At 44.6% G+C, this 23,880-nt stretch overlaps 2 protein-coding genes across 2 annotated transcripts; one reads left to right on the top strand and one right to left on the bottom strand.

Annotated features, from left to right (window-relative positions):
• The first annotated feature begins 335 nt into the window (after positions 1 to 335).
• ubap1lb (ubiquitin associated protein 1-like b) lies at positions 336 to 19,239 on the top strand. The gene is made up of 6 exons (XM_065012192.1): positions 336 to 442; positions 5,970 to 6,123; positions 8,206 to 8,814; positions 14,283 to 14,498; positions 17,912 to 18,013; positions 18,309 to 19,239. The coding sequence occupies exons 2-6, from the start codon at positions 5,992 to 5,994 to the stop codon at positions 18,441 to 18,443; spliced, it is 1,194 nt and encodes a 397-aa protein (XP_064868264.1). The 5' UTR covers positions 336 to 442; positions 5,970 to 5,991; the 3' UTR covers positions 18,444 to 19,239.
• kbtbd13a (kelch repeat and BTB domain containing 13a) lies at positions 18,882 to 23,874 on the bottom strand. Its single transcript, XM_029645819.2, has one exon. The coding sequence runs from the start codon at positions 22,975 to 22,977 to the stop codon at positions 21,475 to 21,477; it is 1,503 nt and encodes a 500-aa protein (XP_029501679.1). The 5' UTR covers positions 22,978 to 23,874; the 3' UTR covers positions 18,882 to 21,474.
• Positions 23,875 to 23,880: the final 6 nt, after the last annotated feature.

Below are 23,880 nucleotides of genomic sequence, written 5' to 3'. Positions count from 1 at the left end.
TGTATATCTGAATGCTCTGCAATGCTTCGCCCTTAACAGACCCTGGGGGTGGTCCCAAATGGCAGTCTATTCCCTATGTAGTGCACTACTGTTGACCAGGGCCCATACCTATTCCCTATATAATGCACAGTATAGGGAATACCAGAATAGGGTACCATTTGGGATGTGGTGATGGTGTAATGGGAGCGGTGTACCTAGGGTGTTTCCAGTCGACATGCGCCTGGGCAGCAGCAGGTAAGCAGCTGAAGTCAGTGAGTTATGTCAGTAGCATAGTGGTTCAGGAGGGCTAATCCTCCTGTGTCCTCAGACCTCACGCCCACTGCTCTTAATCACCAACCGGTTGGGAGAGGCAGCAACAACACACACGACATCAGTAACCCAGGCCTGAGAGAGGAAGAAGCACTACAGAGAAGAGAGGGACTACTCACAGAAACAAGTACAGGTACATTAAAAAAACTGACAGATTATTTAAGTAGCACATTTTTTGTGATGATTTGGATTTGGTTGAGTATTTACTTGATGATTTTTTATTTGATTTATCCTTTATTTAACCAGGTAGGCCAGCTGAGAACAAGTTCTCATTTACAACTGCGACCTGGCCAAGATAAAGCAAAACAGTGCGACAAAAACAGAGTTACACATGGAATAAATAAACGTACAGTCAGTAGCACAATATGAGGATAATGCCTCATGTTACGCCAACTGTTTTTTTCACATAAAGATGTTTTGATATGCTTGTGCTTTCGTTTGAGTAGCAAATGCTTTTCTAGAGGTGATGATAGTTCCTCTTGTGATGATTGTTCCACTGGTGATGATTGTTCCTCTGGTGATGATAGTTCCTCTGGTGATGATTGTTCCTCTGGTGATGATAGTTCCTCTGGTGATGATTGTTCCTCTGGTGATGATTGTTCCACTGGTGATGATTGTTCCTCTGGTGATGATTGTTCCTCTGGTGATGATAGTTCCTCTTGTGATGATTGTTCCTCTGGTGATGATAGTTCCTCTTGTGATGATTGTTCCACTGGTGATGATAGTTCCTCTGGTGATGATTGTTCCTCTGGTGATGATAGTTCCTCTGGTGATGATTGTTCCTCTGGTGATGATAGTTCCTCTGGTGATGATTGTTCCTCTGGTGATGATTGTTCCTCTGGTGATGATTGTTCCTCTGGTGATGATAGTTCCTCTGGTGATGATTGTTCCTCTGGTGATGATAGTTCCTCTGGTGATGATTGTTCCTCTGGTGATGATAGTTCCTCTGGTGATGATTGTTCCTCTGGTGATGGTTGTTCCTCTGGTGATGATTGTTCCTCTGGTGATGATTGTTCCTCTGGTGATGATTGTTCCTCTGGTGATGATTGTTCCTCTGGTGATGGTTGTTCCTCTGGTGATGATTGTTCCTCTGGTGATGATAGTTCCTCTGGTGATGATTGTTCCTCTGGTGATGATTGTTCCTCTGGTGATGGTTGTTCCTCTGGTGATGGTTGTTCCTCTGGTGATGGTTGTTCCTCTGGTGATGATAGTTCCTCTGGTGATGATAGTTCCTATGGTGATAGGAATAGTTACCAGGTGACAGGGGGTGCTGTTGGGTGATGGTTGTTCCTCTGGTGATGATAGTTCCTATGGTGATAGGAATAGTTACCAGGTGACAGGGGGTGCTGTTGGGTGATGGTTGTTCCTCTGGTGATGATAGTTCCTATGGTGATAGGAATAGTTACCAGGTGACAGGGGGTGCTGTTGGGTGATGATTGTTCCTCTGGTGATGATAGTTCCTATGGTGATAGGAATAGTTACCAGGTGACAGGGGGTGCTGTTGGGTGATGGTTGTTCCTCTGGTGATGATAGTTCCTATGGTGATAGGAATAGTTACCAGGTGACAGGGGGTGCTGTTGGGTGATGATAGTTCCTATGGTGATAGGAATAGTTACCAGGTGACAGGGGGTGCTGTTGGGTGATAGGAATAGTTACCAGGTGACAGGGGGTGCTGTTGGGTGATGGTTGTTCCTCTGGTGATGATAGTTCCTATGGTGATAGGAATAGTTACCAGGTGACAGGGGGTGCTGTTGGGTGATGATAGTTCCTATGGTGATAGGAATAGTTACCAGGTGGCAGGGGGTGCTGTTGGGTGATGATAGTTCCTATGGTGATAGGAATAGTTACCAGGTGACAGGGGGTGCTGTTGGGTGATGAATAGTTCCTATGGTGATAGGGGTGCTGTTGGGGTGATAGTTCCTGTTGGTGATGATAGTTCCTATGGTGATAGGAATAGTTACCAGGTGGGTGCTGTTGGGTGATGTTGGGTGATGATAGTTCCTATGGTGATAGGAATAGTTACCAGGTGACAGGGGGTGCTGTTGGGTGATGATAGTTCCTATGGTGATAGGAATAGTTACCAGGTGGCAGGGGGTGCTGTTGGGTGATGATAGTTCCTATGGTGATAGGAATAGTTACCAGGTGGCAGGGGGTGCTGTTGGGTGATGATAGTTCCAGGTGACAGGGGGTGCTGATGATGATAGTTCCTCTGGTGGATAGTTCCTATGGTGATAGGAATAGTACCAGGTGACAGGGGGTGCAGGAATAGTTACCAGGTGACAGGGGTGCTGTTGGGTGATGATAGTTCCTATGGTGATAGGAATAGTTACCAGGTGACAGGGGGTGCTGTTGGGTGATGATAGTTCCTATGGTGATAGGAATAGTTACCAGGTGGCAGGGGGTGCTGTTGGGTGATGATAGTTCCTATGGTGATAGGAATAGTTACCAGGTGACAGGGGGTGCTGTTGGGTGATGATAGTTCCTATGGTGATAGGAATAGTTACCAGGTGACAGGGGGTGCTGTTGGGTGATGAATAGTTCCAGGTAGGGGTGCTGTTGGTGATAGGAATAGTTACCAGGTGACAGGGGGTGCTGTTGGGTGATGATAGTTCCAGGTAGGGGGTGCTGTTGGTGATAGGAATAGTTACCAGGTGACAGGGGGTGCTGTTGGGTGATAGGAATAGTTACCAGGTGACAGGGGGGGGTGCTGTTGGGTGATAGGAATAGTTACCAGGTGACAGGGGGTGCTGTTGGGTGATGATAGTTCCAGGTGACATGGGGTGCTGTTGGTGATAGGAATAGTTACCAGGTGACAGGGGGTGCTGTTGGGTGATAGGAATAGTTACCAGGTAGGGGGTGCTGTGGTGATAGGAATAGTTACCAGGTGACAGGGGGTGCTGTTGGGTGATGATTGTTCCTATGGTGATAGGAATAGTTACCAGGTGACAGGGGGTGCTGTTGGGTGATGATTGTTCCAGGTAGGGGGTGCTGTTGGTGATAGGAATAGTTACCAGGTGACAGGGGGTGCTGTTGGGTGATAGGAATAGTTACCAGGTGACAGGGGGTGCTGTTGGGTGATAGGAATAGTTACCAGGTGACAGGGGGTGCTGTTGGGTGATGATAGTTCCTATGGTGATAGGAATAGTTACCAGGTGACAGGGGGTGCTGTTGGGTGATAGGAATAGTTACCAGGTGACAGGGGGTGCTGTTGGGTGATGATAGTTCCTATGGTGATAGGAATAGTTACCAGGTGACAGGGGGTGCTGTTGGGTGATGATAGTTCCTATGGTGATAGGAATAGTTACCAGGTGACAGGGGGTGCTGTTGGGTGATGATAGTTCCTATGGTGATAGGAATAGTTACCAGGTGACAGGGGGTGCTGTTGGGTGATGATAGTTCCTATGGTGATAGGAATAGTTACCAGGTGACAGGGGGTGCTGTTGGGTGATAGGAATAGTTACCAGGTGACAGGGGGTGCTGTTGGGTGATATTAGGCTTTTTCTTTTTTTGTGATTGGAATGATCTTCTTTCTGGAGTTTTTACTAGCCTACTTCATATTACCCTTCATAGCAGAAGAAACCACTAGTTATTAGCCTACTTCATATTACCCTTCATTGTTAGGGTATATAGCAGAAGAAACCACTAGTTATCATCTTATTTCTAGTTTTTATAGCCTACTTCATATTACCCTTCAGAAGAAACCACTAGTTATCATCTTCTTTCTGGAGTTTTTACTAGCCTACTTCATATTACCCTTCATTGTTAGGATAGTATATAGCAGAAGAAACCACTAGTTATCATCTTCTTTCTGGAGTTTTTACTAGCCTACTTCATATTACCCTTCATTGTTAGGATAGTATATAGCAGAAGAAACCACTAGTTATCATCTTATTTCTTTTGGGCAACTGTGACTTATTGAATCGTTGTGCATCAGTCAATGTCCTGTGTACTATTGTCTTCTGGGGACATAATACCTGTCATAGCTTTATGTGTTTAGTGGTTCTTCTCATGTGTTTCTCTGATTTTTTCCTCACCTTTGCATGATGGCCATAATAGGCCTACAAGTGTTAAACAATATGGAGGGTGTTTCCCCACTCTGGAATCATACAACAATATTTGGTGAATAGGTTATTCATTTAAAACGGATAGATAGGCCTACTTAAAAAAAACATATTTTGAAAAACTAAACATTTCCAGTGACGCAGTTTAACTATGGAAACAGACGACTATATTGAACAATGTAGGTCTACTGTCATTGAACTTTCCATTGTCTCGCTCTTCGTGCGTTTTAAAACTAGTTAATAAGCTTAACCGGTATGCCTGTTTAGGTCTCCAGCCTCGTCATTAGTCCAGCACCATCTGAAGCTAGAAGGGCAGACATAGAATCAAAACAAGTAGTGCTAAAATGGGTACAACCCCTCAAACCAGAGTTTGACTGCATCCTCATGGATACACTTTTAAAATGGCTGCCAGTCCACCCATTGTGGAATCATTGACTTGAATGAGGACATTCATTCTACTCATTATGGTTCTGTGGAGCAGACATTCCCATTCAAACGAACATCTCATGGTGGGTACATCGGTGGCCATATTGGTGTACCATTAGGAATGTTGGATCAATCAAGGCTTCTCACATCCGGGCCAATATTCATAAGCAATCTAGGATCAGGTCCTGCCTGTTCACATAGGCCTAATCTTATTCATTATGATCTTAAAGGCAAAAACTGATCTTAGATCAGTACTCTATCCTGAGACGTTTTATGAATACGGGCCCAGAATTCTGTGCCACATAAAAATGCATTATTTGCAACAATGACTGTTTTCAGCTGTTTGGACACGCCTCAAATCACACTCTTTTATATATGCCCTATATAGTGCTCAACTTTTGACCAGAAAAAAGTAGGGCACTATATAAAGAATAGGGTATTATTTTCCTTTCTAGTAATTCTAATTCTACAGTAGCAGACATACTGGGGTTGATGATCAGCTGTGGTGGTGGAGGGGCTTAGTTGTGATGACGCTTTAGCCTCACAACACCTGTCTGCGTAAGGAGGGTTTACTGGAGTGTGTGTGTGTTTGCATTCTTTCTTTCGTACGGCAGTGTGTGTGCATGCTTGCTTTCTGCCTTGCGTGCGTGTGTTTTCCGTCCCCTTCGGCCAATAGGAGAGGAGCATCAGGTGTTGACATCTGAGAGAGTCAGACATGGTACCTTGTAATCCTTAATCCTCTTCCCTCAGACTTCCCTCTCCTAGATTGTGTAACAGAATATACCGATATAGGAAGGACAAAGTGTAAGTTTCTGGGAACCAAGAGGAGAATCTGGTTTGGTCTCCTATCCAATCCTGTCTAAATATGACAGAGATACCAGGCAATTTATTTCAGGAGAGGCAATATAGCTCACTTGTCACCTTCCCACTTGTGTCTCGGTACCAGACCTCAACACCATATGCTAGTTACTGGAACAGCTGGAGTCCAGGTTACAATGATTGACAATAGTAGACTGTTGAAAACTGATATCGCTCCTCCTCTTCCTCCAATCCTCCGCTCTCCTTTTCTTACTTCTCCTCCTCTTCCTCCTCTCTCCCTACTCATCTCTCCTTCTCTTACTTCTCCTCCTCTTCCTCCTCTCTCCCTCCTCCTCATCTCTCCTTCTCCCCCAGTGACCAGAAGAGCAGCAGGAGGATGTCCTGTTTGGATGAGGTTCCTTTTAAGACCCTTCTGGGATCTCTGGAGGGACCCAGGGAAGAGGTGGAGCTGATTGCTGCCCCAGACATCACTGTCCCAGACTATCTCACCATACTGCAGGAGACAGAGGTTGGTGTGTGTAAGAGATTGGGGGGGGGCTATCATTTATTTATTTGTTGATGACACCAGAAAGCTTTGATGACATTCTACACATGGTTGGAACATCAACACAGATAGAACATAACACTCAAAATACAACACAGACAGAACATAACACTCAAAATACAACACATACAGAACATAATACTCAAAATACAACACAGACAGAACCTAACACTCAAAATACAACACAGACAGAACCTAACACTCAAAATACAACACAGACAGAACCGAACACTCAAAATACAACACAGATATACAACGGGTGTTTTAATCACGCTGTTTTCCAATGTTGTCATCGACTTTTACTGAGTAGAAGTTAAAGTCATGGGGAAATGGCTGACGTCTCCTGCTCTTATCTTAGTGTAATTAGGACTATTATGATACTGGGTGGCCTTTGACCCAGTCCACTGCAACACCGCCAAACCTAAATCCCACAGTGACCACCAACATTGTCCATACAGTCAAATGTTTGTGTATTTAACGGAGAAGGGAAAATATGTCGCTTCGGTTTAGTTGTCAAAACCTCAGCCAAGCTTTCTCCTTAATCGTGTTAGGGTTCGAGTAAGGTTTGTTTCCAAATTCACAGTGGCCTCAACACACAGAGTGTGTACGATGTTCTCCCTACATAGCTTTGCAGTTTGAAGCTATAATATAGCTAAATACTTCGGCCAGAAAAACTCTGCTGGGAATTGTTTTGATCAACACCTTTAGGGCCTTTATATAATCAATAAAACATCAACAGAAATAATGGTTTCCTGGTCCCAGTTGTTTGTGCTATTCTCACCTACTTCTATGGTCATTGGCAAGTCAGCACAAACAGATCTGGGAACAGGCTAATTTGTGGAAGTATTTGGTTGGATTTAAATTAATTTCATAGGTATTTCCCACCCCCCAAAAAATCTATTAACTTCTGCCTTTGCAATGCATATAGTACTTACATTAGAAGGCATTGTAGAACTTAACATCTCTCCAACTTCTCTCGAAGCCCCAATACTGCAAGTCTCTTTATTCTTTCAGCTTGTGGGAGACAGACAATGCATCCCAAATGGCACCCTATTCCCTATATAGTGCACTACTTTTGAAGGGAGCCTTATTGGCCCTGGTGAAGAGTATTACACTATATAGGGAACAGACAGCCACCTGCAACACATACATAATCTCCTCATTGTTAATACTACTCTGAAGCCATAGTCAGTGGTTTAGAATCTGATAAACCCAGTGTGATTATTATAGGAGCCTGATGTTGACATTTTATTTTCACCTCCTCTGTTCTGGAGAGAGTTGAGTTTGACAGCCTCATCCATCTAAAGCCAACAGAACCTAGGTTGTGTCTCAAATGGGATCCTATTTCATATGTAGTGCAGGAAATAGAAAAGGAACAGGGGTGCTATTTGGAAGGAACATCTAGTCTGGACTGAAGCAGGCACCTTTGTACAATTCTGAAAACACACGCACAAGCACACACACACCTCTATTGGGATCAATTCATTCATCTTGTTAACAGAGAGAACAGCTTCAATCTGATGTGTGGTGTCGTGGTTTTGTGGTTTTCGGGCATCACATGCAAGGGTATTTCCTACAGTCTGGGAAATTGATGGGAAGGCAAACAAAGCCATAAATGTAGACAAAATGAAGGTGGAAAATTGATAGTGAAACATTTGCTGTGTTGCGTCCTTGGCCTTATTGGATCCTTCCTTCCTCGCTTCCTTCCCTTAATCACATGATATTGGATAAGTGTGATCCAAGTGAAAGACCAAATCGCTAAGGGAAAGCCGAGTGGGTGTTAGACATTGGCGGTGGGTGAGTCGATGAATTGCGTGACACACGTTAACAATGTGAAGCGCTTTGAGGGAAGAAGGAAGCATTTGCTAGAATGACTGCTTACCTGATTAATTGTTTGATTGGTTCGCCATTTGATTGGTTGGTATTCGAAAATATGTTAGTGACATAACGTGATTAAATGGTTCTCTTAAAGTACACTCCATTCATCCAGCCACCCACCCATCAACCAACAACCATTTACCAACCCATCTTCACCTCTGTCAACAGTACATGTTCAGCTTGGAGAACTGGGTGCTCCAGGGCCTCCAGGGAGGTTACCCCAGCCAGCCCCAACCCCCCGGCCCCAGATCCCCATCCGAGGTACTCCCCTCCAGCCCACCCTACTGGCATCTCTTCAGCAGCCCCCAGGAGAGCCGCCTGGCCAGCCGACACAGCTCTGACTTCTGGGAGCCCAACCCCCGCCAGCGCTCCCGCAGCCTGAACCCGGTTGACATGCGCACCCGGGTTAAGTTCGTCATCTCCGACTCCGAGGAGGAAGAGGAGTGCTCTTCGTCGGGAGAGGGTTCCTCGGAGTCTGGTTCAGGGTACAGGTCGGATCAGCGTGTTCCTGGGTTGAGGAAGCCACGGCAGACCTGCACCCCTAACGTCCTGAACCTACCTGTCTCTCAGAGTGGTCTGGTGACCTACCAGCGTAGGAAGAACCTCCGCCAGTACTCGCTGTCCGTTCTGGAGACCCCCAGAGAGTGTATCCAGGGGACCCCCTGCCCCCCAGGAGGACCCAAGCCACCGTCCTCCTCATCCCTACCCAGACACCCATTGACCAGGGCCAACACAGAGAATATCCCCTCCATCAGTCACCACAAGCCAACACATCCGGTACGGACATGACCTCCTATTAGGAGAAATACAGTAGAGAAGTGGTATTGAAGGCCCAGAATCAAATCAAATCAAATTGTATTTGTCACATGCGCCGAATACAACAGGTGTAAACCTTACAGTGAAATGCTGAATACAACAGGTGTAAACCTTACAGTGAAATGCTGAATACAACAGGTGTAAACCTTACAGTGAAATGCTGAATACAACAGGTGTAAACCTTACAGTGAAATGCTAAATACAACAGGTGTAAACCTTACAGTGAAATGCTAAATACAACAGGTGTAAACCTTACAGTGAAATGCTAAATACAACAGGTGTAAACCTTACAGTGAAATGCTGAATACAACAGGTGTAAACCTTACAGTGAAATGCTGAATACAACAGGTGTAAACCTTACAGTGAAATGCTGAATACAACAGGTAAACCTTACAGTGAAATGCTGAATACAACAGGTGTAAACCTTACAGTGAAATGCTGAATACAACAGGTGTAAACCTTACAGTGAAATGCTGAATACAACAGGTAAACCTTACAGTGAAATGCTGAATACAACAGGTGTAAACCTTACAGTGAAATGCTGAATACAACAGGTGTAAACCTTACAGTGAAATGCTGAATACAACAGGTGTAAACCTTACAGTGAACTGCTGAATACAACAGGTGTAAACCTTACAGTGAAATGCTGAATACAACAGGTGTAAACCTTACAGTGAAATGCTGAATACAACAGGTGTAAACCTTACAGTGAAATGCTGAATACAACAGGTGTAAACCTTACAGTGAAATGCTGAATACAACAGGTAAACCTTACAGTGAAATGCTGAATACAACAGGTGTAAACCTTACAGTGAAATGCTGAATACAACAGGTAAACCTTACAGTGAAATGCTGAATACAACAGGTGTAAACCTTACAGTGAAATGCTGAATACAACATGTGTAAACCTTACAGTGAAATGCTGAATACAACAGGTGTAAACCTTACAGTGAAATGCTGAATACAACAGGTGTAAACCTTACAGTGAAATGCTGAATACAACAGGTGTAAACCTTACAGTGAAATGCTGAATACAACAGGTAAACCTTACAGTGAAATGCTGAATACAACAGGTGTAAACCTTACAGTGAAATGCTGAATACAACAGGTGTAAACCTTACAGTGAAATGCTGAATACAACAGGTGTAAACCTTACAGTGAACTGCTGAATACAACAGGTGTAAACCTTACAGTGAAATGCTGAATACAACAGGTGTAAACCTTACAGTGAAATGCTGAATACAACAGGTGTAAACCTTACAGTGAAATGCTGAATACAACAGGTGTAAACCTTACAGTGAAATGCTGAATACAACAGGTAAACCTTACAGTGAAATGCTGAATACAACAGGTGTAAACCTTACAGTGAAATGCTGAATACAACAGGTAAACCTTACAGTGAAATGCTGAATACAACAGGTGTAAACCTTACAGTGAAATGCTGAATACAACAGGTGTAAACCTTACAGTGAAATGCTGAATACAACAGGTAAACCTTACAGTGAAATGCTGAATACAACAGGTAAACCTTACAGTGAAATGCTGAATACAACAGGTGTAAACCTTACAGTGAAATGCTGAATACAACAGGTAAACCTTACAGTGAAATGCTGAATACAACAGGTGTAAACCTTACAGTGAAATGCTGAATACAACAGGTGTAAACCTTACAGTGAAATGCTGAATACAACAGGTGTAAACCTTACAGTGAAATGCTGAATACAACAGGTGTAAACCTTACAGTGAAATGCTGAATACAACAGGTGTAAACCTTACAGTGAAATGCTGAATACAACAGGTAAACCTTACAGTGAAATGCTGAATACAACAGGTGTAAACCTTACAGTGAAATGCTGAATACAACAGGTAAACCTTACAGTGAAATGCTGAATACAACAGGTGTAAACCTTACAGTGAAATGCTGAATACAACAGGTGTAAACCTTACAGTGAAATGCTGAATACAACAGGTAAACCTTACAGTGAAATGCTGAATACAACAGGTGTAAACCTTACAGTGAAATGCTGAATACAACAGGTGTAAACCTTACAGTGAAATGCCGAATACAACAGGTGTAAACCTTACAGTGAAATGCTGAATACAACAGGTGTAAACCTTACAGTGAAATGCTGAATACAACAGGTGTAAACCTTACAGTGAAATGCTGAATAGAACAGGTGTAAACCTTACAGTGAAATGCTGAATACAACAGGTGTAAACCTTACAGTGAAATGCTGAATACAACAGGTGTAAACCTTACAGTGAAATGCTGAATACAACAGGTAAACCTTACAGTGAAATGCTGAATACAACAGGTGTAAACCTTACAGTGAAATGCTGAATACAACAGGTGTAAACCTTACAGTGAAATGCCGAATACAACAGGTGTAAACCTTACAGTGAAATGCTGAATACAACAGGTGTAAACCTTACAGTGAAATGCTGAATACAACAGGTAAACCTTACAGTGAAATGCTGAATACAACAGGTGTAAACCTTACAGTGAAATGCTGAATACAACAGGTAAACCTTACAGTGAAATGCTGAATACAACAGGTAAACCTTACAGTGAAATGCTGAATACAACAGGTAAACCTTACAGTGAAATGCTGAATACAACAGGTAAACCTTACAGTGAAATGCTGAATACAACAGGTAAACCTTACAGTGAAATGCTGAATACAACAGGTAAACCTTACAGTGAAATGCTGAATACAACAGGTGTAAACCTTACAGTGAAATGCTGAATACAACAGGTAAACCTTACAGTGAAATGCTGAATACAACAGGTGTAAACCTTACAGTGAAATGCTGAATACAACAGGTAAACCTTACAGTGAAATGCTGAATACAACAGGTAAACCTTACAGTGAAATGCTGAATACAACAGGTGTAAACCTTACAGTGAAATGCTGAATACAACAGGTAAACCTTACAGTGAAATGCTGAATACAACAGGTAAACCTTACAGTGAAATGCTGAATACAACAGGTGTAAACCTTACAGTGAAATGCTGAATACAACAGGTAAACCTTACAGTGAAATGCTGAATACAACAGGTGTAAACCTTACAGTGAAATGCTGAATACAACAGGTGTAAACCTTACAGTGAAATGCTGAATACAACAGGTAAACCTTACAGTGAAATGCTGAATACAACAGGTAAACCTTACAGTGAAATGCTGAATACAACAGGTGTAAACCTTACAGTGAAATGCTGAATACAACAGGTAAACCTTACAGTGAAATGCTGAATACAACAGGTGTAAACCTTACAGTGAAATGCTGAATACAACAGGTAAACCTTACAGTGAAATGCTGAATACAACAGGTAAACCTTACAGTGAAATGCTGAATACAACAGGTAAACCTTACAGTGAAATGCTGAATACAACAGGTAAACCTTACAGTGAAATGCTGAATACAACAGGTAAACCTTACAGTGAAATGCTGAATACAACAGGTGTAAACCTTACAGTGAAATGCTGAATACAACAGGTAAACCTTACAGTGAAATGCTGAATACAACAGGTGTAAACCTTACAGTGAAATGCTGAATACAACAGGTAAACCTTACAGTGAAATGCTGAATACAACAGGTAAACCTTACAGTGAAATGCTGAATACAACAGGTGTAAACCTTACAGTGAAATGCTGAATACAACAGGTAAACCTTACAGTGAAATGCTGAATACAACAGGTAAACCTTACAGTGAAATGCTGAATACAACAGGTGTAAACCTTACAGTGAAATGCTGAATACAACAGGTAAACCTTACAGTGAAATGCTGAATACAACAGGTGTAAACCTTACAGTGAAATGCTGAATACAACAGGTGTAAACCTTACAGTGAAATGCTGAATACAACAGGTAAACCTTACAGTGAAATGCTGAATACAACAGGTAAACCTTACAGTGAAATGCTGAATACAACAGGTGTAAACCTTACAGTGAAATGCTGAATACAACAGGTAAACCTTACAGTGAAATGCTTACTTACAAACCCTTAACCAACAATGCAGTTTTAAGAAAAAAAGAGTTAAATAAAAAAAGTAAAATAATTAACGAGCAGCAGTAAAATAACAATAGCAAGGCTATATACAGGGGGTACCGGTACAGAGTCAATGTGCAGGGGCACTGGTTAGTCGAGGTAATTGAGGTAATATGTACATGTAGGTAGAGGTAAAGTGACTATGCATAGATCAATTAGTATTGTTAGATAGTTAAAGGGATAGTTCACCAAAATGACAAAATGTTATGTTTTCTTGCCCTGAAAGCGGTCAACAATCCATAGGTTGAATTGGTTTACCTAGCCACTGTCACCAACGTTAGTTACCTTCTGTAGCTGTACACCATCATGAATATCAACACACGCAAAAACCACAGTCTCTTTGGATCCAAGTGTCCATTTTACATTATTGTTGCCTAGTCATTGTCCAACTGAGAAGCTCAGAATTATCTAGCATAGTAGACTATTTTATTCATCAATCCCCTTATTTTATATTAGTAGGAATGGGTTCAGGTACACCCGGGTATGCCTCTATCAATAAGTAAGAATGTTTTCCCATTTCTTAAAAAAACATTTTCTCTAGGCTGTGTAGTTCAAGGCCCCACTTCCTAGTTCCCATGTGCTGTCTTTAAAAACTAAAGCACCAAACCAGATGTCCTGAGTGGGCAGAGTGACGGTTCTATAACTGGCTCTGCCTCGGAGCAGCATGGGCCTGGAAAAAGATGGAGGTATTTAAACCCCACACTAAGTATCAGACGTATTCTCACGCCAACCACAGCTCAACAAGCTCATGTGGGATTTGCTCAACTTGGACTCCCGATACAGTAGATATGTTGAATGGAAATATGATAGATTGTATTTCAGATGAACTTGAAACTTTTAGCTATATTTGTGAAATACATTTTTACAAAAAACTAATGACATTCATATTTTTGTAAAGCAAATTGTATATAGTATGTTAGTTGATAGAGAAAACAGATCCTCCTGAGTATATAAAGGTTCTTTTCCAATTCACATTTCTCAAATGTTTTCAGGGATGTGTGCTCTAAATATAGCTAGTGTAAAGTCTGTCCTTGGAATCGTCTCAAGTTATTATTAGTTCATCAGGATTAGCGAGTGGAATTACTCAGGGAAATGTATTTCTCAGCAAACCAGTCTTTCAAGGTTAGCCAGCCGTGTACATTTCGGCGCTGTCATGCACTATAAATGTTGCACTCATGTTGCGTGAATGTTGCCAGTTCCACACACAGGCTGTCAGTCAGGTTGTCAATCTACAGGCACATAGAGAGGCATCAGTCAGGGTTTCAGGCTAACCCTCTCCCTTTATGGGGTTGGTTTTCTTTCTTTCACAAACTCCCCACCTCCCCTCCCCCTCGCTCTCTCTCACACTCTCTCTGCTCTTCCCCCCTGTGTGTGCAGTCCCTGAGTCCGTACTTCTGCCTGCCGGCCCTTCCCTCGGTGACCTCACGACCCCTGGGTTCCCACGCCACGTCAGTACTGGACTCCTCGGTGGAGCTGCTGTCCGCGCTGAGCCCCGAAGAGAGAGAGCTCCTGCAAGCCATCACTGAAAGGGGCTATCCGCTCCGCACCGCCATCATCGCCCTGCAGAAGACCGGCCAGCAGAGCCCAGAACAGGTCCGTCTCAAAACACAGTCACAAACATTTCATAAACATGAATTTGACCAGTTTCTAGAATGAAAGTTTCTCTGACCAAGAGAAAGTTGTAGTTGTGTCACCGGGATGCCAATGTCCTTTCTAGTGCTGTTTAATTCTGGGGTCAGAACAACACTATGGACATTTAACATGGGCTTTTATCCACAGCAGTGTGTGTTTTTACATGACATCATTGACACACCGTACAGAGTGATATGATGATGTAGCAGCCAATTGTGTTCTAGCCTAATAAGACATTGTCATAAAATGTAGTTGAAACAGAGCTCTCTCCGATCCTGCCAGCCACATCGTATAGTCTCTAATGGATCCTTAATAAATACAAAATACATACAACCAAAAGCCCCACGTTTGTGTAATTTGTAAAAATAGATACCAGATACTCCAAAGTTTCCACAACTTGCTCAGTATTATGTGTGTTCTCAGCAGAGTCATATATAGTTTCAGGGGCTGCCTCTGGCTCCTCTCTCTCAGGGGCTGCCTCTGGCTTCTCTCTCTCAGGGGCTGCCTCTGGCTCCTCTCTCTCAGGGGCTGCCTCTGGCTCCTCTCTCTCAGGGGCTGCCTCTGGCTCCTCTCTCTCTCTCTCTCTCTCTCTCTCTCTCTCTCTCTCTCTCTCTCTCAGGGGCTGCCTCTGGCTCCTCTCTCTCAGGGGCTGCCTCTGGCTCCTCTCTCTCTCTCTCTCTCTCTCTCTCTCTTCAGGGGCTGCCTCTGGCTCCTCTCTCTCTCTCTCTCTCTCTCTCTCTCTCTCTCTCAGGGGCTGCCTCTGGCTCCTCTCTCTCTCTCTCTCTCTCTCTCTCTCTCTCTCAGGGGCTGCCTCTGGGTCCTCTCTCTCAGGGGCTGCCTCTGGCTCCTCTCTCTCTCTCTCTCTCTCTCTCTCTCTCTCTCTCTCTCTCTCTCTCTTCAGGGGCTGCCTCTGGCTCCTCTCTCTCAGGGGCTACCTCTGGCTCCTCTCCCTCTCTCAGGGTCTGCCTCTGGCTCCTCTCTCTCAGGGTCTGCCTCTGGCTCCTCTCTCTCAGGGGCTGCCTCTGGCTCCTCTCTCTCTCTCTCTCTCTCTCTCTCTCTCTCTCTCTCTCTCTCTCAGGGGCTGCCTCTGGTTCCTCTCTCTCAGGGGCTGCCTCTGGCTCTCTCTCTCTCTCTCTCTCTCTCTCTCTCTCTCTCTCTCTTCAGGGGCTGCCTCTGGCTCCTCTCTCTCAGGGGCTACCTCTGGCTCCTCTCCCTCTCTCAGGGTCTGCCTCTGGCTCCTCTCTCTCAGGGTCTGCCTCTGGCTCCTCTCTCTCAGGGGCTGCCTCTGGCTCCTCTCTCTCTCCCTCTCTCTCTCAGGGGCTGCCTCTGGCTCCTCTCTCTCAGGGGCTGCCTCTGGCTCCTCTCTCTCAGGGGCTGCCTCTAGCTCCTCTCTCTCAGGGGCTGCCTCTGGCTCCTCTCTCACTCTCTCTCTCTCTCTCTCTCTCTCTCTCTCGCTCTCTCTCTCTCTCTCTCAGGGGCTGCCTCTGGCTCCTCCCTCCCTCTCTCCCTCCCTCTCTCTCTCTCTCTCTCTCTCTCTCTCTCTCTCAGGGGCTGCCTCTAGCTCCTCTCTCTCAGGGGCTGCCTCTGGCTCCTCTCTCTCAGGGGCTGCCTCTGGCTCCTCTCTCTCAGGGGCTGCCTCTGGCTCCTCTCTCTCTCTCAGGGGCTGCCTCTGGCTCCTCTCTCTCTCAGGGGCTGCCTCTGGCTCCTCTCTCTCTCTCTCAGGGGCTGCCTCTGGCCCCTCCCCTCTCTCTCTCTCTCTCTCTCTCTCTCTCTCTCTCTCTCTCTCAGGGGCTGCCTCTGGCTCCCCTCTCTCTCTCTCTCTCTCTCGGGGGCTGCCTCTGGCTCCTCTCTCTCTCTCTCTCTCTCTCTCAGGGTCTGCCTCTGGCTCCTCTCTCTCTCTCTCTCTCTCTCTCTCTCAGGGTCTGCCTCTGGCTCCTCTCTCTCTCTCTCAGGGGCTGCCTCTGGCTCCTCTCTCTCAGGGGCTGCCTCTGGCTCCTCTCTCTCTCTCTCTCTCTCTCTCTCTCTCAGGGGCTACCTCTGGCTCCTCTCTCTCTCTCTCTCAGGGGCTACCTCTGGCTCCTCTCTCTCTCTCTCAGGGGCTGCCTCTGGCTCCTCTCTCTCAGGGGCTGCCTCTGGCTCCTCTTTCTCCATCTCTCTCTCTCTCTCTCTCTCTCTCTCTCAGGGGCTGCCTCTGGTCAAGGTCTTATCAGTGTCCTTGACCATGAATCAAGTGACACATTAAAGTTAGCTAGGCTAAATGGTTTAGAAAGTTTCCTAGCCTGCAGTGTGGAGGTTGCAGCCAGGGTTCAGCTCTTTTCTTATGTCCCCCCGCCCCTCTCTCTCTTTCTCTCTCTCTCTCTACACCGCCCACCCCTTTTGCTCCTATCTATTTCTCTCTCCATCCTTCCCCAACCCTCTCTCTTCCCTTTTCTGTTTCTCTCCCTCTCCTTCCATCTCTCTTTCCTCCCATCTCTCTCGCATTTCTCCCTCTCTTTCCCTTCCTCCTTCCGTCTCTCTATCTCTCTTCCTCCATCTCCTTCCCTTTCTCCCAGTGAAGAGAGAAGGCAGCTGGAGAGTTACATTAACAGGGATCAACTCTTTAATCAATGACCTATTTAATCAGTGTAATCCCCTGCCCCCTCTCTCCCTCCCAGCTCAACATGTTAAAGCAGGGCCATGGGTCACGCTGCTCTCACACATATTACCTTTCACTCCGCTGATCTCAGATCAGTTCTTCTCCTTTTCAGAGTGATGTCATTAGCACAATATTGGCCTATCAGATTATTGTTATATATAATGTGTCAATGGAATCACCTAGTGTGTGTGTGTGTGTGTGTGTGTGTGTGTGTGTGTGTGTGTGTGTGTGGCGTGTGTGAGAGCGCGAGACCAAATTGTCACTACAGAAATATGATCTGATTTTATAATAATCTGTTATACACTGCTGTGTTAGGCGTAATTGGACTCACATATTGATATAGAACACCACAGAGCACAGTGGCAGATTCACGATAACCACATCAGTTAATACTCAGTTACACTGAAACATTTACCCTTTTCACACTACCAATCTGTACTGCACTGACATGGTTACACATCCACCATAGTTACTGAAGCCGTGCTGGAAAGGACACTATGAAAATGAAATATCCAAGTCAGTTGAGGTCAGTGTGGTGGTGTGGAGCGGTATTCTTCAATGACCTTGTCCACCATATCTGTGGCTGCTTTGTGTCTAATGCTCGTCTCTTGAATATATTTGGCTTTCAGACTGCTGTTGGGCGCAGAGACAGACAGTTACCCAGGCAACTGTTTACCTGCTAACTGACAGTAATGCTATTAGTCGTAGTAATCTGTGGTGTTGTGCTTGTTGTGTGCAGATCCTGCGCTATCTGGTGGCCTGTGACAGACTGTGTGAGCGGGGCTACGACGAGGCTCAGGTGGAGGAGGCTCTGGAGATGTTCCAGAACTGTGAGACTAAGGTAAACATCATAGATTATTCATTTATTTATCCTGGTATTCTCTGTTTACCTCACAGCTTTCCTCTAATGAACCACAAATCAATTTGAATTGAATTGTACTGCTGGATTTAAAGGAATAGTTCACCCAAAATACAAAATTACATATTTGCTTCTTTACCAACATGGAGTGTTGTCTTACCTTGTCCATAAACTGCTAAAAGGGTAAGAAAATCAACATGTCATTTGGGTGAACTATCCCTTTAACTGTAAATGCTGCTCTATCATCTGATGGTTTCTCCTCTCTCTCTCCCCTCAGGCTGAGGAGTTTCTTCACCTGCTGGCTCAGTTCAATGAGATGGGCTTCCAGCAGAACGCTATCAAAGAGGTTCTGTTAGTCCACGAGAACCACCGCGAGAGGGCCCTGGAAGAGCTGATGATGCGTGTGGCATGACAGGGTCAATGTCTGCTCCCATGAAAAATACATTGTAGGAGACATACATGCACCAACACAAACACAGTTCCTGTTTACTTGCCTGTTTACTACAAACAATTATGTCAGCTAATGTATCATATTAAAGGGATAGTTCACTCAAACTATATTTGACTATTTGGTTCATTAGTCCACTGTTAATACAATCCACAAAAATTGTGTATGTCACCAGTCAAGTCTTCAAGATTGAGCACTTTCAGTCCAGAGCAAAAACGATGATGATGATGAATTTTCAGTGAACTATCCCTTTTAATGGTATGTCATTTGCAAATTGCAATTTGCATGTTGAAACAATGTTGATTGACTGGAGCACACTAAAACTATACATTCTAGCAAATCAGGAGATGAACAGTGGCCTTCTAGGAAAAGGAAAACTTAAACAATACCATTTACAGACAATCGATATATTACATAGTTTTATTACATTTCAGGTTTTGACAATGTTTGATGTGATTTGCCGCTTGTCAATTGTCTTTGTCAATTTCAAGTGTCACAGCATTTGTCATGTAGTATTTTAACTTAAGTTCGATCTGTAATACAATTAAATAAAATCCAGTAGACTATGGTTGTATGCCAAATGGCACCGTATTCCCTTTGTAGTGCACTACTCTTCACCAGGGCCCATAGGCTCTGTTGAAACGTAGTGCACTATATGGGGAATAGGGTGCCATTTGGGATGCAAACTGTGTTACTGGTAAGTCATTATCTGTATTTGTAGGGTGTGTGTACGGGGTAAAAGATCGAAACCTGAAAGAAGCTTGTAAATCTTTTTCTGTATGGCAGGTTGTCTGAAATGACCCACTTGAAGTTGTACATACTGTAACTTGCACTTTAAAATGTATTTTGTATTCATTTGATTTGTTTTTGCCTATGATACAAAAGTATTGTGTACAGATCAAATACGTATGAGAATTGAGATTTCTGTTTTCAGATGTTACAAAAAAAAATGTTTCTGATGAATCAAAATTCAATATACTTGTAATATCATGCTCATGTCTCATGGTTCCCACATCATATTAGGTCTTGATACGTGTGGGATACACTTCCACATTTTTGCCATGCTTTCCCCGCTGACGGCGGCCGGATGGACGGGGTTACCACAGGACAGGTTTGTTATTTGACTATCAAAGCCACGGCAGAACTTGGATGGGAGCAGCCAAGCAAAGGGAAGCATCTATTAAAGATGTGTATCTTCTGCTGATGGACCGGGAGCTTTAGAGCTCCTCTATGTTTGGTCAAGAGAGCATTTCTTTTATCACTTTGCTATTAATGAACTTCACTCATAGACTGTTAACAGACTGTAGACCAGTGGTGGCTGGTGGCACTTTAAATGGGGAGGACAGTCTGATAGTAATGGCTGGAACTGAATATATGAAATGGTCTTAAACACATCAAACACTTGGTTTCCACTTGTTTGATTCCATTCATTATTATGAGCCGTCCTCCCTCACCAGTCTCCACTGCTGTAGGCTAAAGAATGAGGGAAAGAACCATTCTTATATTATCAAGGGAGATTTTTGCCTGTTAACTGTAGGGGAAATTAATGGTAATATAATTTGATAAGTGGACAAATCTGCACATCATTAGCAACATTCCTCACCCATTAACACATTATTTGAACAGTGTTTGATTTGATAATTAAAAAGACAATTATTTCATATATCTTCTGCCAAAGACAATCTATTCATTTGAATTCCCCAATCATCCTGTATTTACACAGGTGATCCCATGGAGAATACAAATCTCTCCTTCAAGGGATCCCTGTCCCGAGACGGCAGCAAACATGCACTCGTTACAGAAAGGTTTTATTGTACAGCGTGAACACTGCCAGCCTTATCTTACCCTGTTCTCTAGCAACCACAATGCCTTGGGGACCTGAGCCTGGGTTAGAAATGGTTGGTTTGTACAGCGTGAACACTGCCAGCCTTATCTTACCCTGTTCTCTAGCAACCACAATGCCTTGGGGACCTGAGCCTGGGTTAGAAATGGTTTGTTTGTACAGCGTGAACACTGCCAGCCTTATCTTACCCTGTTCTCTAGCAACCACAATGCCTTGGGGACCTGAGCCTGGGTTAGAAATGGTTTGTTTGTACAGCGTGAACACTGCCAGCCTTATCTTACCCTGTTCTCTAGCAACCACAATGCCTTGGGGACCTGAGCCTGGGTTAGAAATGGTTGGTTTGTTGTAACAACAGGAAAGGATTTCAGTCTTTATGTACATTACTGAACATGTGTTTGGCTTTCATGGAAAGAGCTCTCTGATAGGGCTGTGTCAACTCAATGTAATGAATCACTTGATTATAGGACACTTTATAGTACACTACATTTGGATACAAATTACCCAGAAGGCTACTTGAGGCAACACATTTCTCAAGAACTATAGAAGACAATATTACTACAGAGTTTCTTAAATGCTATTTAATTATTCTTGGAAGATATGCTGCACTCATGACATGTGGAAACTAGGAAACTAATATTTCCCACTTGGAAAGTATCCAAATCAACCAATATGTTAATTAATGTTTACTCAGAGGTTCTGAGTTTCCAACTTGTCATGAATGAAGCAAACTTTAATGTTTACAAATTACTGTTGTCTCTGACATTTACATCTTTAGCTCATTTGTTGATTTGTAGAGAGACGCCGCAAGATTACATTCAGAACGGCACAACGTTGTGCAATATTCAGATAGAAATATGCTATGAAGAACAAACATGCCTCTCTGACATGTAAAAAAAGGAATGGTCAACTCTATTCATGACATTTATTTCTGCAACGTTCCATGTTTACCTACTAAAAGTGGCCCAAGTAACATACTAAACCTATTCACAAGAAGTCAGTCAAAGCATTCTAGTTCATTGTCCTGTTGTTGGTTTGTCAGGAGATATTAAAAGACTGAACTTATTCACAGGAAGTCAGTCAAAGCATTCTAGTTCATTGTCCTGTTGTTGGTTTGTCAGGAGATATTAAAAGACTGAACTTATTCACAGGAAGTCAGTCAAAGCATTGTAGCAGAGAGTCTCTGCGTCTGTGGTCGATCCGATTCCCAAACTCCAGCCCGTCCGTCAACACCTCAGTGTTTCCCACAGTCTTGGCCTTGGGCAGTCTCATGAGAAATGTGTACATGGAGCCGATTCGCCCGAAGCCCTTGGTCTCTCTCTTGGTTTTCCATCTGTGCTCCTCCACGGTGAACTCTGTGGTCCTCATGCGGTTGAGGGTGAACACTGAGTCCCCTCTTACTACCGATGTGAACAGGGCTCCTTTACTGTTTGCGTATTGCCCCGGCAAGGCTGTCCACTGACCCGTAGTCAGGTTGTAGCAGTCCATCACACACATCAGGAAGTCTTCGCAGGGCCCGTTGCGCATGACATACAAATTGTCCCTGTGGCCCACCATGCAGTGGCCATAGCTCTGGTCACGGACTAGCGTGGTGACCAGGACCCATTGGTCCCTCTCAGGGACGTACTCGTGGATCTCCGTAACGCCCTTGGGTTTCCAGAGGCAGATGAAGATGCGGCTCATGGCTTTGGTGGAGGCCACGTTGGCGGCTCTGCAGGGGAGATTAGCGGCGAAGCGCCAGGTGGCTGTGGAGACACTGTACTTCTCCACCAACGCCATGGACTTCCGGTCGAACTCCCCACCGATGGCGTAGAGGCAGCCTTCGTGGCCCACTAACGTAAAGTTGTAGCGTGGCTGCTGGGGACTCGAAATAGTGGACCAGGAGTCACTCTCTGGGTCGTAGCAGAAGCCAGAGTCCACAACTTTCTTGCTGAGGTCGTGGACGCCTCCTATAATGTACAGCTTGTTGTCTAGCATGGTCACACCTGCCATAGTGGTGCTTGTGTTTAGGGGTAGGTGACTCAGCACCTTCCATTCTCTATCTTCGTCATCCAGGTAGCAGACCGTCCTCTGACAGTCCTGGAGCTGCTCGACGGTAGGAGAGTGGCTGCAGACTGAGACGTACCGACTGGGGATGAGAGACTCAACGTACTCCACTAGGTCTTCTGGTAAGGTGCTCACAACATCTTCCTTCAGGTCCGAGTACATGTCTTTAATGAATAAAGCAGCTTGATGGGACAGATCCCATAAACCGTAGGTCGCAGCTGTGTGGTACATCAACAAGCAGTTCTCTGAGTTGATGATATTGGTCAGGTGCTTTGTCACAGACTCCACCTGTAGAAAGGTGGCACACTCTATGGCTTCCACAATCTCGTCACAACCCAGGATGGGGCGATCCCCGTCCAGGACCCGGAGCGCCAACACAAATCCCCGGGCGCTCAGCCCTTGCAGATGGACCTCATCCTGTTGGCATTCTCGCATTCCCGACTGGAAGAGGGCTCGGAAGTACTCACAGTGCTGCTCGAGTAGGGCTTTGTTCACCACAAAAACGCTCCCGTCAACTCTCACTTTCAGGCTGTCCATCCCTGAGTCCAAAAGCTTGCCGAGGGCAGGCTTGTCACTGTCGGTCCCTGAGCCAGGGCAGCTGCTTGGCTCCATCACCTCAACTCAAGTGTTCAAACAGCACATTTGCATTTGTCAGGAGTGACGAAGTGCTGAGTCAGATCAAAATATCTCATGTCCTAGCATGACATTTTATCCATGATGATATTTCCTTGAGGTACAGTAGCAGCTAGACCGAATCTCCCCCTTCCCTATCCTCTGTGCAGAGCAGATGCACTTGACAGGGTAACCACTGTTTGTATTGCTCTTCACAGCTACGAGAATAGCAGAGGCTATAGATAGCTGTTAGGCAACGTGTGGCACAGTTATCATACATTATGGTGACATGCAGCCGGAGGGGAATCTAGTGTTGACTTGCTGGAAAGGGGAGATGGGTCGGGTGGGAGCGGGTGGGCCAATGGATGGGCACAGCAGTACAGTTATGCTGATGATTTATTGGTCTTTGTCTGTGAGGCTGACAGTTTGTGCCAGCGGGAAATGTCAGAACTCTTGGCCTTGGAGCAGTTGGGCAAAGGTGAGAGACAACAATAGATTGTTCCCCGAGGTCACATTTGTTATACGAGACTATTATTCCAAACAGTTCAATTCTTAGTAACCTTGTCTGTTAGGGATCTGTTGCACATGACAACAGCATGCTACCAGTCCTTGTTCCAATACAGTCGTGGCACCTGTGCAAATACTTCCATGCACATAGACAGATTCACCTACTGTAGTATAAATCATTCACCCCCTATAAAAGTAGTGTAAATGTTTACACACAAGGCTACATAATTACTCCTCTCTCTGTCCTCCATGCAAACCTCGATACAAACAGGGGCGCTCTTCCAAAAGAGGCCAGAAACCACCTTTGCCACCAATGTAGAGAATGAGGAGGGAGTGGAGTTCTCATTCATTAAAGGGTAAAGGAGGAAACCAAGTCCAGTATGTCAAACGGTACCT

Source organism: Oncorhynchus nerka, linkage group LG27 (genome assembly GCF_034236695.1).
Source record: "Oncorhynchus nerka isolate Pitt River linkage group LG27, Oner_Uvic_2.0, whole genome shotgun sequence".
NCBI classification, from domain to species: Eukaryota; Metazoa; Chordata; class Actinopteri; order Salmoniformes; family Salmonidae; genus Oncorhynchus; species Oncorhynchus nerka.
Note: the sequence above shows the minus strand (reverse complement) of the source record. Positions and strands in the feature narration are given on the sequence as shown.

What these genes read in the sequence shown, in the direction of transcription:
- ubap1lb (XM_065012192.1), top strand. Translation starts at nt 5,992, where the DNA reads ATGTCCTGTTTGGATGAGGTTCCTTTTAAGACCCTTCTGGGATCTCTG. An exon ending in CCATACTGCAGGAGACAGAG is followed by an intron (nt 6,124 to 8,205) that starts GTTGGTGTGTGT and finishes CTCTGTCAACAG; the next exon opens with TACATGTTCAGCTTGGAGAA. An exon ending in ACCACAAGCCAACACATCCG is followed by an intron (nt 8,815 to 14,282) that starts GTACGGACATGA and finishes CTGTGTGTGCAG; the next exon opens with TCCCTGAGTCCGTACTTCTG.
- kbtbd13a (XM_029645819.2), bottom strand. Translation starts at nt 22,977, where the DNA reads ATGGAGCCAAGCAGCTGCCCTGGCTCAGGGACCGACAGTGACAAGCCT.